This window comes from Mus pahari, chromosome 18 (assembly GCF_900095145.1).
Source record: "Mus pahari chromosome 18, PAHARI_EIJ_v1.1, whole genome shotgun sequence".
NCBI classification, from domain to species: domain Eukaryota; kingdom Metazoa; phylum Chordata; class Mammalia; order Rodentia; family Muridae; genus Mus; species Mus pahari.
Genome location: NC_034607.1, coordinates 49447208 through 49461588, shown reverse-complemented (window position 1 = coordinate 49461588; position 14381 = coordinate 49447208). Strand labels below are relative to the sequence as shown.

At 45.4% G+C, this 14381-nt stretch overlaps 1 protein-coding gene across 5 annotated transcripts in view; it reads right to left on the bottom strand.

Moving 5' to 3' along the window:
• Mta3 (metastasis associated 1 family member 3) overlaps positions 1 to 14381 on the bottom strand; it is a 121834-nt gene that overhangs the window by 32549 nt on the left and 74904 nt on the right. For 3 of the 5 annotated variants that reach the window (XM_029531305.1, XM_029531307.1, XM_021217431.2), the window contains exons 10-12: positions 8913 to 8987; positions 6587 to 6645; positions 1949 to 2073 (exon numbers count right to left, since the gene is read on the bottom strand). In XM_029531305.1, the coding sequence (XP_029387165.1) occupies positions 1949 to 2073; positions 6587 to 6645; positions 8913 to 8987 (259 nt within the window). The remainder of the gene's footprint in view (positions 1 to 1948; positions 2074 to 6586; positions 6646 to 8912; positions 8988 to 14381) is intronic. The other 2 variants (XM_029531306.1, XM_021217433.2) reach the window with 1 other exon arrangement.

Below are 14381 nucleotides of genomic sequence, written 5' to 3'. Positions count from 1 at the left end.
AAAGGCCTGAAGACTATGAGTCCCTGTCACATGAGCGAGCGCAGCTCCTATGTGCTGGTGTCCCACCCCAGCTGGTTTACTGCTTGGCTGGACTGCACCAAACCTGTAAGTCAGCTAGCTAGCGCAGGGTGTCCACTAAGGAACACCTCACAAACCAGTGTGCAGAGTCAGACTACCGCTCGGCACTAGACCTGGGCTGGGCACGGAAGGGTCCTTGGTTCAGTCCCCTACCCACACCAAAAGAGCCAGGAAACAGACCACTACACTTAGTTGCCTTTAGCCAACTCAGAATTATCTCCATACCATCACGTGCCACTCTTGGGACATTCCTTTCAAGCCAGGCCTGACCCCTTCCCCCTTTTAACTTAAAACATATAATAAAGTTGGCTTTCTTCAGGCAGATTTTGTGCCAACATTTTCATTACATGCATGTGTCGTGAGTACAGGTGCCCTATAAGGCCAAAGGCGCCAGGCACTCCTGGGGCTAAAGTGACAGTTGGTTGTGTGCCCCTGATGTGAGTGCTGGCAACCAAATTCAGGCCCTCTGCAAGATCTGGGCACCTGCTGGAGCACGGGGAGCATGGGGGGTAGCGTGGGGGGCATGGGGGACATGGGGGTTGTGGGGAGCAGCAGGCATGGCTCGGGCAGGCCGTACCCTTTTCCCTCATTCCCTCTGCCTTACTGAAACCGTTAGACTACATCTCTAAAGCTAACCACAAGGTCTATTTCCTTACTTGGCCACTTCCTCCTCCTGAGGCGGACTACCAAGGTCCAGCAATCAAAGTCTACGCCATCAAAAGCCCCCTTTGGCTCATCTAATTAACATGCCTAATTAAAATTAAACACCTCATTCTAACACTAAGTCTCCCCTTGCCCGTGTACCTTTATAAACCTCCATTTGCCTATGCGCCCATCTGTCTCTATGCAGAGGCCTCAGTGGGACAAATATCCCTTCCCCCTCACCCTCCATCCTGTGTTTGTCTCTTATTCCCTGTCCCCTGTCCCTCTGGGGCAAATGATTCTCCTTTGTGTGGGAACCTGATCTTGGGGTCCTGGGCTGACACTCTTCCTTAGACTCTACCGCTGAGCTAGCTCTCTAGTCCCCAACTTGACCGTTGACATACAGATAAGGGCATCAAGGACACATATACATACATCCACCTGCACATGCGCACACGCGCACACGCACATAGGAATGTGCATAGAAGAAATAGAGTTGCCCTGTGGTGGCACATGTCTGTGATCCAGTCTCCCCAGAGGATGCTGAGGTAAGGGGGTGGAGAGTTGGAGGCCAAGCCTGTGCTGGAGGGAGACCCTGCCTCAAGAACAGTGACAGAAAGGAGAGTGTCTGCTGTTGTTTGAGATTTAAAATGAACATACATTGTATCGGCTGCAGGCCAGACCATCTCCACAGCCCCATACAACAAGGGCACACATAAGAACCCTGCAAGCAGAGGTGCACACAGTAAGGCCAGAGGCCAAAAGCAAATATCATAACCTGGCCTTTCCCCACCTGGTGCCCTGGGAGCTTGAGGGCTGTAAGCCCTCATTCCCACCCCTGCCTCTTCTCTACAAGTATCAGACACATTTAATTTGTCAGACGACACCGAGGAACTCCAAGAGGGGATTTGGTATGTATCACAGCACAAAGCGAATCAAACCGCATACAGTTTAAACAAACAAACAAACAAACAAACAAACAAACCCTGCCAGCAAGCATAGATCCACAGAAGAAAACCAGAACAAATGAGCACTCACCTTAGCAAGAGTGCTCAGCCAGTATCCCCTGTTCCCATCGTGGGCTTGGGGTGGGCGTGGACACCACTCACTGAGGAGCCGCTGCCCCACCTCTGAGCAGCAGGCCAGCTTTCTAGACTATTCTCACTAACCCACCCCACAGCACAGGACAGTTCCCATACTTAGCCAGGCCCCACCTGAGCAGACTTACCGTAGCAGCTCTCGCAGGCTCGTCCTAGGAGGGCGCTCTGGGGCTGGAATGGGGTCCCCACAGCTCCATTCACAGTGCCAGCCTTGCCGTTGCTGCTGGAGATTTGGTTGGGATTTGGTTTGCTGCTTTCAATGAAATGTAAAGGGAGATGATTAAAAATAATTTGTAGGACAAGGCCAAAAGCTGGCACCTCCTTACTGATTTACCTTCCTTGAAATACAAACAGATACTTTATCTATTTAGTGAGGGAGACACAGACTGGGAAAAGCAGGGTAAGAAGATGAACCCAAGTATGGGAGGCAGTGAAGGGAGCCAATGAGAACGAAGTATGATGGGAGGTGTGAACAAAGATGCTGGGATGGACCCAGGACTCTGTACACTAACTTAAAAAAAAAATAACAACAACCGGAAACACATACACCAAGCAATAACCAAAAGAAAAAAACTCTAAATACATTGGCACACATGAGTCCAGGAACTTACATAAGAGGATATATTTGGTTCAATGATAAGAAAAAAGAAACAAAATAAAACCAAGGCACTCATTTTGCAAAACAGAGCTATAAAACAGCCAGAGTCTTGTGTCAGGCACTCTATGGTCAATTCTTAACACCTAAACTGGGATCCTGAAGGTACACCATCCTGTTATCCCTGACAATGCAAAGGTTGAAGCTGGAGGATCAGGACTTCCAGCTCATCCTTCACTTTCTGCAGCTCCTGGCCCATCTGGACCACACAGTATATCAGAGCTTGTTTTAAAACAGCCAAAGAAAAGTTGAACCTTCCTTAATTCCAGCACTCAGGAGGGAGTAGCAGATGGATCAAGTTCAATGCATTGGCTCCTGTATACACCACACCGGTGCCATCTCTCCACAGCACATTGTGCTTTTGAAAGACAGAAGTCATTACACTTTATCTTCATCATACATTTTCTTGAGAAAGACAGTTTTTTAATTGGATGTTAAGGTAAAGGCAGTGCTGTGTGGCTGGAAGAGCCCTGGCTCCTCTCCTGGTTGGGATGACGACGCTGTGGCCTCTGCAGTGTTCCCGAGGGGGCCGGGCTAGTTCTGCAGGGCCACCGGCCACACACAGCCACGGAGCACCTGTCCCAAGCTCGAGATAAACATTCACATTACATTTGATATGAAGTTTTATGAGGCAGATTAGCAATTGGATGAGAAAGCTTTTGAGTTCATGCTTTGGATTTTTCCCCCCTTCTGTTTAAGAAAACACTTTAGGAGAAAAAAAAGACATGGGTCAGGAGACTAAGAACAAATACATCAGAGACACTGGTAAAACTGAATACAGACTTGAGAGCACAGCTCTCTTTAAAGACATAGCCCAAACATATCAGGGCACTTACTATGTAAACAGAGCTGACAGTCGGCTAGCCCCTGCTTAGAGCTGTGCCTACAGCTGCACACGCAGTATACATCATTCAGAAATACAGACGCACTTCGTAGGAAACAAAGATCTGCCCCAAAGACCTTCCTTCTATGGAACCTTTCACCTCTGTTACACAGTGAGACCCCTCTCCCCAGCTCAGGACGCACACATTCACAAACAAACAAACAAACAAATGAAACAGGTTTTGTTGTGTGTTTAGTTTTTTGGAACAAAAAGAAGAAAAGTGGGGCTGGCACGACAAGCCTATAATCGCAGCCTCCAGAGACAGCGGCAGTGGCATCACTGTGAGTTCAAGGGCAGCCTGGTCTACAGAGTGAGTTCTAGGACAGCCAGGGTTATGGAGAGAAAGAGAGAGACGGTATCTCAAAAAAGAAAAGAAAGGAAGTAGTTCAGAGAAACTCAAGTTCCCCAAGAGGTGTAACATTTCCAGTTGAAAAGGACTCTGCCATGGTCCGGCTCAAACGATGCCCCTACCCACTTAAATCAAGCGAAACGTTCCCCAGAAATATGGAAACTCGGCATTTAAATGCAGGGCTAAATATATGAGTCTAAGAAGGGCCAGTGCTGGGCTGGAGAGACGGCCCAGTGGTTAAGCGCACTTGCTGTTCTTGCGGAGGACCTGGGTTTGATTCCCAGCACCCACACAGTGGCTCACAACCATTCATAACTCTGATTATGTGTAAACAGTAACTTGAGGAAGGTCCAGGGAGGATAATGACAGGTGTAAAATGTTCCAGGTTGCGAGAGACGGTGGGAGGGTGTTTTAGAGGAAGGACGGTTTCACGGAGTATTTTTATAAACATTTCTCGGTGCCCACAATGCAGTGGCTTTGTGTACTGGTCAGTATGTTCAGTGCATGCTGTACACACATCCCCTACTCCTTTTATGATAGAACAAACTCACAGTGGCCTCACCTAATGTTGCGCCACCTTCTCTGAGCTTGGTGACCGGCAGGAACATCCACCTAACCGTGGACCTAACCTTGACACGCCGAGGTCAGTCACCTCCCAAACAGCTTCCAAAGCTCTTTCTAGGTCACACTGGTGCCATCTCTCCTCCCGAGTACCCACAGCCAGTCTCCCCATGTGTGTCCTGCTGCTCCTTGGATCCACGGTCCAGATGCAACCTGTCATCTGCAAGACCATGACTCCTCTTTCAAACGTGTCCACTCTTCAAGTCATGGGTACCCATGCTGCACTGCCCTGCCCCTGTGGCTGGCTGACTACTCTCTTCACACCAGACACACCATTTTTCTCTAGGCTCCTCAATTGTGTTTGGTCCTGTTCCCAGTTCAGGACCCCACTAGCTGTTCAATGCAACTGCCTGCAGCCATGTGCATTCACACTTACTTCCTCAAAGACTCTTGGGGGGGGGGGGCAGGGCATAACTAAATGTTTACAGCCCCTCTCCCCAAGCTATCTTCTTGGTCACTGTTCTTAGCACACAAGGTCTGCACGAGGTGGGTACTGCATGCCTCCAGAGGGCAGCCGATCTTCTTAGCCTTCAGCCCTCCAACTAAACATAAGACTTTGACTGTAGGAGGCTGCGGCTCAAAACTGGGCAGAAAAAGAGATTTCTTGATCTATTAAAATAACAACAACATTCTATTTCCTAGTTAACTCTCGGAAATTCATTGAGGGATCCAGATTTACATACAACTCTGTTACTCAGCTTATTTTTAAGCAATGCAAATGAGGCACATTTTTTATGAGTATGATTAGGAATTGTTCTCCAAGGATCATTTAAATCAAGAAGTAGGAAACTTTTCTTATAAGTGGATCAGTAGTGAAGAAGTTTAAGTTTGTGGATAACACAGTCACAACCACTAAATTCTGTGCTTGTGACATAATTGCAGGTGGTTTGGACAATCTATAACTAATATACAAGACTATGCTCCAGGGAAAGTTATTTTCAGAAACAGTTGACAGTTGAGATTTTATCCAGACCACTGTGTGGATCCCTGGTTCAGATAAAGACACCAAAGCCAGGGTAAGTTGAATAAAATCAGCCATTGGGTCACTGAGTCCCTGCAAGTGCCGCGTGTTTTCTGAGGTGTCAGCACTGTGGAGCACTGTGGGGCAGGGGCAAGGCTATTTGCCCTGAGAAGCTCAGACTTGAGTCACAACCAGTGTTTTTCTTGTGGAATGACATGTTTTGAATTTGTGAAATAAATACATAATTTTAAAGGATATCAAAACAACACTGCAGAAGAAATAGAATAATTATGGGATGTATAAATTACAGCTTTTAAAAAGTAAAAGAAAGCCAGGTGTGGTGGCGCATGCCTTTAATCCCAGCACTCTGGAGGCAGAGGCAGGCAGTCCTCTGAGTTCGAGGCCAGCCTGGTCTACAGAGTGAGTTCCAGGACAGCCAGGCTACATAGAGAAACCCTGTCTCAAAATAATAAAAAATAAAAAGCAAAACAAAACAATCCCCACACACATACACAAAACAACACAACAACAAGAACCATGACAAGTACATCAGTTATGCCCTAAGGTAAATGTCCATGAAGCCTCCTGGTTGTACAAACATGCACTATCTACCCAAACCCAGCACAGAAACACTTACACAGAATTGCTGTTCTTAACTCAAAGAATTAGAAAAAATCTTGAAGCGGCAGAGAGAAAGTTGTCGTAGATTTGAGTAACCAAACCTAAGACCTCAAGAATGGAAGAGTGTGATGCCTTTAACACAGATGGAGTGAAAAGAAAACTGATTCTCGCTTTTATATGACCGTAACCTGAAAACCCAAAAGACGTGATAGGATGCTAGATTCAGAAAACAACTGGAACCTATTGACCATCTCCTCACAAAGTGTGGTCCAAGAAAACAGCGTAAACCCCTGAGCAAATCATGCAAACGACACGCCTCACAGTAACGAGGCGCACCACTAAGGACACTCCTCCTGCCATGCAGAAGTTTCACTAAGTCCTAGCTGTGTCAAACAGCTGCTTCTAGGAACACAGTTACTCTCTCACAGGGAAATCTGACAATTGCCCTGTAGCTTAATACAAAAATGAGCTGCACTTGAGCCTCTAGCCCTTGTGCAGGTCACCCACTCCTTCCCAAAGTTATTGCATGGGACAACAGAAAACAAGTTTTGAGCTTCGAGGAGGAAAAACAGGTAAGACACACAAAACTATTCAGGTTTGTCACAGTGAACAAATGGCGTGCTTGGAAGGACAGGGTTAAGAGCAGGATAATGTCTCAAAGGACTCGGCTACTTACTAAGTTGGGATGTACACTTGCTTCAGTTTGCTCTCGGCTTCTGCGGCCTTTAGGCGCTTCTAATTCAAAAGATAGACAAGACATTTTACATGAAATGCATACTAATCATTAGCATCTCATCTGCCTCAAAGTACACAATTCATTATCTTAAGACTTCTTCCATGTACATATTCTAAATCTTCAGTAACTTTTAAGCCATTGGCTTCTGAACTACAGAACTGTGAGCATACATAAAACTCCACTTCCCAATCCGTTGTTGTTGTTTTCTGAGACAAGGTTTCTCTGTGTAGCCCTGGCTGTCCTGGAACTCACTTTGTAGACCAAGCTGGCTTCGAACTTGCAGAGATCCGCCTGCCTCTGCCTCCCAAATGCCTGGATTAAAGGCACGTGCCACCATGCCTGGCAGCTGCCCAATCTTCTATAAGGAAACTCTAAGGACTTTCCTGGTGAGCGTGGGTGTGTGATTTGGACCCGTGGCCTCACACATGCTAAGCACATGCTCTACCACTAAGCTTTACCTCCAACTCTCAGGACAGTGACAATGACCATTCTTATTTTTACAGATTTAGTTTCCCATTTTACTTCTTGTCTTTCTGAAAGGAATATGCATGCAAACACTGCCCCCGCCCCCCATACAACATTTGCTTTTAGAAAAATTATTTAGAGATAGTGCAAGAGAGAGTGACTGTAGTTACTCATAATAGAATGGAACAGAGCTTTACCCTCACATGATGGAACACATGCAGTAACTATCAGTCAGTTCTGAGACAGGGCTCGCTATGAGGCTGAGGCTGGCCTGGACCCCACTACTGTGCTGTTCATCCTTGCCTCAAACTCCCAAGTGCAGGGATTGCAGGTCTGCACTGCGCCTGGCTCTGTAAGAACTGTAAGCTTGGCTGAACCCACAGACCGCTGCATGGGAAGCCATGGAGGGGCCAAATGCAGGCAAAGAATGGGAAGGTGAACACGTCATCAGACCTACACCATGATCAGCACAGAAATAAAAACAAATGGAATGGGGGTAAAGAACAGTCACTGTCCCCAGAGAGACTACAATGCCCCCTCCAGTCGTCCTACAGATGAAGACGAAAATATTCGGGGACAACCTGAGACTTCTACTGGACTCAAACACTCCTTCCATACACAGTAAACTGCCCTTAGTGCCATGTCTGTGCCTTCTTTGGGGACACTTCCTAACTTGAACAGCACAGGTGTCCAGACTGCGCAGCCTCCAACTCCAGCACAGTTGTTTAAAATATGCACTTTCTGAATTCCATATGGTGTTGACACTGGAAATTGTTCAGTGCGCTGTTCGATTTCTATTCACTATTCATGACCGCGGCAACGCCTGGCACTTGAGAGTGATCCTTAAGTGAATGTGTGTAGCATCCAGTCCTTGCTACTGTGCAGCTGGCACATTTAGGCAAATGCCATCTGCTTTTAATCTCTGCCTTGGTTCTGACACGTGACTGCAAGAATCTAAAACAGACATTTACTGAGGTCATTTCAAAAATATGCCTTTCTCTAAAGGTAGATTTTTCAAAAAAGTAACTAAGAGTTACATGAATTTAGGACATTTATGAAGAACTCAAAAATTAAATGATTCCCTACTTTTGAATGACTTTGGAGAAGAAAGCATCAAACTACAGAGACTAAAGCTACCGTCCCCGGCTTAACATAAACACCTGCAATCCTAGTGCTTTGGAGGCTGAAGCAGGAGGAACTCCAGTTTAGGGACAACCTGGGCTACCCAGTGAGGCCTATCTCAAAATAACAACAAACATGTCACAACTGCTGTCAAATGCTCAGGGTGGGACTGGGCTTGTAGCTCGATGGCAACGTGCCTACCTATCATATTCAAGGTCCTAGATTTGCTCCCTAGCGTCTGGGGGACTCCTAAGGGGATGGGGGGCTTGAGCTTATGGAACAGGCCCACAAAAATGTCATGTGAGGAGATTTTAGAAAAGCATAGCAGTATCTGAATTTATAAGGCTGGCAGCTTCAGGCTCAAATTTTAATCCATAAAAGTATATCGTCCAAAGATTTCTAGTAAGCCCCACTTGCTGGAGACCAGGCACTGGCCAGACAGTGCCTCTCCCTTTCATTTTTTTTTTTTCTCCCTTTCATCATTCTCAAGTAGTTTTAAAGGTGAATGCTGAAAACAGTGAACCACTAAGATGAAACTGTTAAAGATCATATCCTAAAGACATGAAATCATGGGATTTAAAGCAGTCTAGAAAGGATCAAACAGGTCCAGGATTCGTTCATTGCTCACAGACAATGGCCCAAACAGAAAGGCTTGAAGTGGGGTAGCGTGGACAGTTACCTGCTGCACATATCTGTCAGTAGTTTTCCACATGTAATAATATTCAATGATGCTAGTCAAGGATTTCCACGGGAGCTGAAAGATATTTAAGACAATAATGAAAACAACCTATGGCATAGAGTGTTCTCCTTCAAAATCACATCTTTGAAGTGGATGTAGCAAGGATATGTGTTGTTGTAACAAGGATCTGTATGTTAAACTCCTAGAAAAAAAAATCTTTTGAAAAAAAGCAATATTAATTCTTAGCAAAAGTGTCTCAGGGTTTCTATTCCTGCACGAACATCATAACCAAGAAGCAGTTGGGGAGGAAAGGGTTTATTCAGCTTACACTTCCACGTTGCTGTTCATCACTAAAGGAAGTCAGGACTGGAACTCAAGCAGGTCAGGAAGCAGGAGCTGATGCAGAGGCCGTGGAGGGATGTTCTTTACTGGCTTGCTTCCCCTGACTTTCTCAGCTTGCTCTCTTATAACCCAGGACTACCAGCCCAGGAATGGTCCCACCCACAATGAGTCCTCCCACCCTTGATCACTAATTGAGAAAATGCCTTACAGCTGGATCTCATGGAGGCATTTTCCTCAAGGGAGGCTCCTTTCTCTGTGATAACTCCAGCTTGTGTCAAGTTGACACAGACCCTTAGTACCAAAAGGTATTAAGTTATATTTAATAAGAGATTCAATCCAATGCATGCATTCAATTTCTCACCAATCTAGTGATTAAAAATTTAAAGATTATGGGAATATTCCCTGACTTACTTGGGAAAGTTCTTAGCACTGTAAAGCAGTGACTAAAGCATAATTAATTAGTTAATTAATTAATATTGTTAATTAATGTGGGCCTTCTGTATGCAAGGCAACTGCTCTGCTATGGCCTACATCATCAGCTGTGCTACCCAGTTTTAAAAACAGTATTTATATAGCCCGAGGCTAAGTTACTATAACTTCCAGATGTCATTGCAACTGGATGTCTTTTGGTTTCTGGCATAATATTTCTCAATATTTTCCTGACAACTCTATTTTGTTCATTATAAATAAAACAACCTGAGGCTGGAGAGATGGTTCAGTGGTTAAGAGCACTGGCTGCTCTTCCAGAGGTCTTGAGTTCAAATCCCAGCACCCACATGGAGGCTCACAACCATCTGTAATGGGATCTGAGGCTCTCTTCTGATGTGCATGAAGATAGAGCACTCATACATAAAATACATAAATAAATACATCTTTAGGAAAGTAAAAACAACAGGCTACATCTTTAAAAAAATAAAAAAGATATATCTAAGTGTGTTTCCTATTTTAAAAAGTAAGCTTGCTTTGGCTGTTTTTCATAATATTAAAAAAAAAAAAAATCCTACTAGAGCAAAGACTACATTCCAGACAGCCCTCTGTAGATGAGGTTTTATTATGAAGATGAACTGAGAATGGTTGACCTCAGTAGTGCCATCTCTCCCTGGAAAACAAGGATCTGACAGGCATTTACCTGGAAACCCGAGAAAAGGAAGCCAAGTGGACATGTAAGCCAAAATATCATAAAATGTACTTCTTCTAGTCTATGAGGTCCATACAGGCCACGCCCAGCACCAGGTCCTTTCAACCAAGGACAGTGTCAGGCACTGGCTTATGGCTTCAGGAGAGCTCTCTATGACACACATTCAATGCCTATCACCATTGCAACCCCAGCAGTGACCCAGGGAGCCACGAAAGCACACTTGGCTCACCATCTGTTTTACTATGAATGGGAAGGAAAACTACTAAGCAGACGTGGTGGTACACGCCTGTCATCCCAGTTTGGAATTCTGAGACGGGAGGATCAAGTCTGAGGACAGCCTGGACTACATGAGACCTTCTCTCAAAAAACCAAAAGATGGGGGCTGGAGAGAGAGACAGCTTGCTGCTCTTTCAGAGGACTCTGGTTCAGTTCCCAGCACCCACATGGCTCACAGCCTTCTGTACCTCTAGTTTCCATGGCCTCTTCTGGCCTCTAGGGACATCAGGCATGCATGTGGTGCACAGACATACATGCAGATCAAACACCCATATATACAGAATAAGAATAAATAATAAAAAGATGTTATGGCTTGGTTCTAATGTTATTTGTGTTATTTTGGCTCTCAAAAATTACACAAGAATCTGTACATCCAGACGCTGAGGGTCCCTGCCCCCAGGTGACTCTAATTGGTAAATAAAGTTGTAGGCAGCCAAAGGTGGCAGGGCAGGGAGACAGAGGTGGGTCTTTAGATTTCCTGGGCAAGGGACCACGGGAAGAAGGAGGTGTTAGACTGGCCATTCAGGAAAGGAATAGGAAGCAAACATGAGAGCTGCAGCAGACAGAACCAGCCGGGTACGCATCGAGAAAAAGCAGCCCAGGGGCCACTTCTCCCATTGGGTGTGGGGTAGCAGAGGCGAAGTATAGATTTTAGAAAGTAAAAACTCAAGAATACCAGAGAGGAAAGCCTGTTAGCTATGGGGAAGTTTGGGAGTAGCCCATCTGTTGAGCTGCTTAGAGTACATTAAAAATAAGGCTGTGTGTGTGTGTGTGTGTGTGTGTGTGTGTGTGTGTGTGTGTGTCATTCAAGAACCCAAAACAATTGGGAGAGTGTAGAGAAGGCGCGTGTACCCGCTGGGGAGTTTAGAGTGGATTAACAATTTCTCCACTTCAAAAAGAAAATAATTCCAAGTATTATGGTTCGGATTCCCTCTGGTTCATCACTGCCCTTAACAGTACAATTCCTAATAGGCAAGATACAAGAGAAGGCAGCAGACAGGATTAGTCACTGATGCTCACTGCCAGGAGGAAGGATGCGAATGCTGCACCTGAGAATGGAGAAGCCAGTGAAGCCCAACAGCATCAAAGGGGTAGGGTGTCTCCTGGATACCGCAGGAGGTCCCCACAAGTGGATAGGATGGGCTTGTTGGAATAGTCCTGCAAGCTAGCCAGGCAGTAAATCCATTAGGAGAGGACTGGGATGGGGTGAGGGTGCTAGGAGAGCTAGCCAGGTAGGGAGCCTTTCTGTGGGTGAGGAAAGCGTCTAGTGGGAGCAAGGAACTCAGATCTCTGAGGTCCCATGAGACTCAGACCAGTCTGAGCAAGCACTCAATCTCATGTTCCCATGGCTTTAGCCCCAGTGCCCTGAACCCTTGATTAGGAAATGTGGGGGTGCATAGCTCTTTAAACTGCATTTTGTGGAGTTTTTTTTTTTTTTTTTTTTTGTATTTTTGTTTTTTGTTTAAGAGTTATTTATTTTATGTATATGAGTACACAGCAGCAGTCTTCAGACACACCACAAGAGGGCGTCTGATCTCATTTTTGGATGGTTGTGAGCTACCATGTGGTTGCTGGGAATTGAACTCAGGACCTCTGGAAGAGCAGTCAGTGCTCTTAACCACTGAGCCAACTCTCCAGCCCTTTGTGGAGTTTTTATACCAACCTTGCATTTCAGTCTGGTAGGGACTTCCAGGTCAAAGGAACAAGCTTAGAATCTTGTCTTAGTTTTGATGCTCAGTGAGACCTAGCAACTCACAAAATGACAACCACAAAGGGGCAGGGAAAAGACAAGCCAGTATACACTCTCTAAGCCTATCAGAAAACACTCGATAGTTCCGCTGGCCACACATGCTGATCTACAAGAAGATGACACTTCTGATTGAGGGAACATGTTCAGAAAGGAATGCACCAAAATGGCAAAAGGGGAGGAGCCTGTGCCGTCACTCAGCTGCTGGCATCAAGGTAGACATTCCTGCCTGGAGAATTAACGTATAGGACATATAAGCACTGAGTTCTGAACTACCACCAGAACACAGAAACATGGAAAGCGGTTTCGATTCAGCATTTCTCATCCAACACTGAGCTATGGAATTATAGACTGTTACGCTGTTGAGAGAGGGTCTCACACTGTACAGAGCATCTCTTATAAGCACCACCTGTCAATAAAAAAGCCGACAACCTGGGCTGGAGAGATGGCTCAGTGGTTAAGAGCACTGACTGCTCTTCCAAAGGTCCTGAGTTCAACTCCCAGCAACCACATGGCGGCTCACAACCATCCATAATGATATCTGATGCCCCCTTCTGGGGTGTCTGAAGACAGCTACAGTGTAGTTACATATAATAAATAAATAAATCTTAAAAAAAAAAAAAAAAAGCCGACAACCAATGCCATTGGAAATAAGGGGGCGGGACACTGGCAGGAAGAGAGGATTCTGGGAAATAGTGGCAGAGTAAAAAGATCTGCCTGGGAAGCCGTGAAGAGCGGACTAAGCAGATGACCTAAAGCAGCAGGAAGACGAACTCAGGGAGATGCTGAGGAGACAAGAAGAAAGAGGCGGCTGGGGCTGAAGGAGAGGTAACTAACCACACTGTGGATATAGATTGGTTTAAATGGTTAAATAAGAGCTAGTCAGGCAATGAGCCAAAGCTTATGGCCACTGATAATTAGTCTCAGAGTCGTCATTTGGGAGCAAGGGCGGAGAAAGGGGAATTTAACTTAAAAATTAATGTAACATCACATAGCCCAGACTGGTCTCAGACTGGCTGTGTGGCTGAGCGTGGCCTTGAGCCCCTGATCCTCCTCCCTCCACCTCCCAGGGGCTGGTGGTAAACAAGCATGTACCCACCATGCTTGGCTCTAGATTTTGTCCTTTACAGCAGTAAAACAAGTCCTTTATGCTAGCTTCTTATTTACCGTGGGTGTGGTACACGCACACACACAGGACAATTCCCATTGTGTGGGATCTCAGGTTGTAAGGCTGAGGGGCTAAGGGCCTTTACGAGATGAAACATTTCATCTTGTCTTGATCTTCAGGACATTCTTTTGAGCTTGCATTTTTAGCTCTATTATGCTAATAATTTTTACACCAATAGCGTTACATTACTATGGCCACCTGACCATAACTTTTAATAAAGCATGGTCCCTAGGTTAGTCTTGAACTTATGATCTTCCAGCCTCAGCCTCCTGACTACAGGATTACTGAGACATGACACTTGGCTGGCTTTAGAATTTAGTGTCATAGCGGTAACAACATTTAAAAGCTGTGCCTGGAGTTTATTGCCTCAATCCATATTGATAAGTAACAATTTTTGTTTTAGAGCTGATTCAAGAGATATCCAACAAATCAAAAGGCAGGAAACCAGCTGGAATCTAATGTATAGTCATGGTGTGCATTTTCAGGCGTATGCACCTGTAATCCCAACCCTCAGGAGACAGACTCAGATGGCCAGCCCAGATTCAATACCAGCCCAGGTTATACAGTGCGGTCCTACCACAAACAAACAAACAAACAAACATATCTTTACAATTAAAACGAAGGATAGTTATTAGAGAAAGTAATTTATGAAGATCTCAAACAAAACCTCTTTTTCAGAAAGAATAAATTTAACTAAAGAGCCAGGCATGGTGGCACACGCCTTTAATCCCAGCACTCGGGAGGCAGAGGCAGGTGGATTTCTGAGTTCGAGGCCAGCCTGGTCTACAAAGTGAGTTC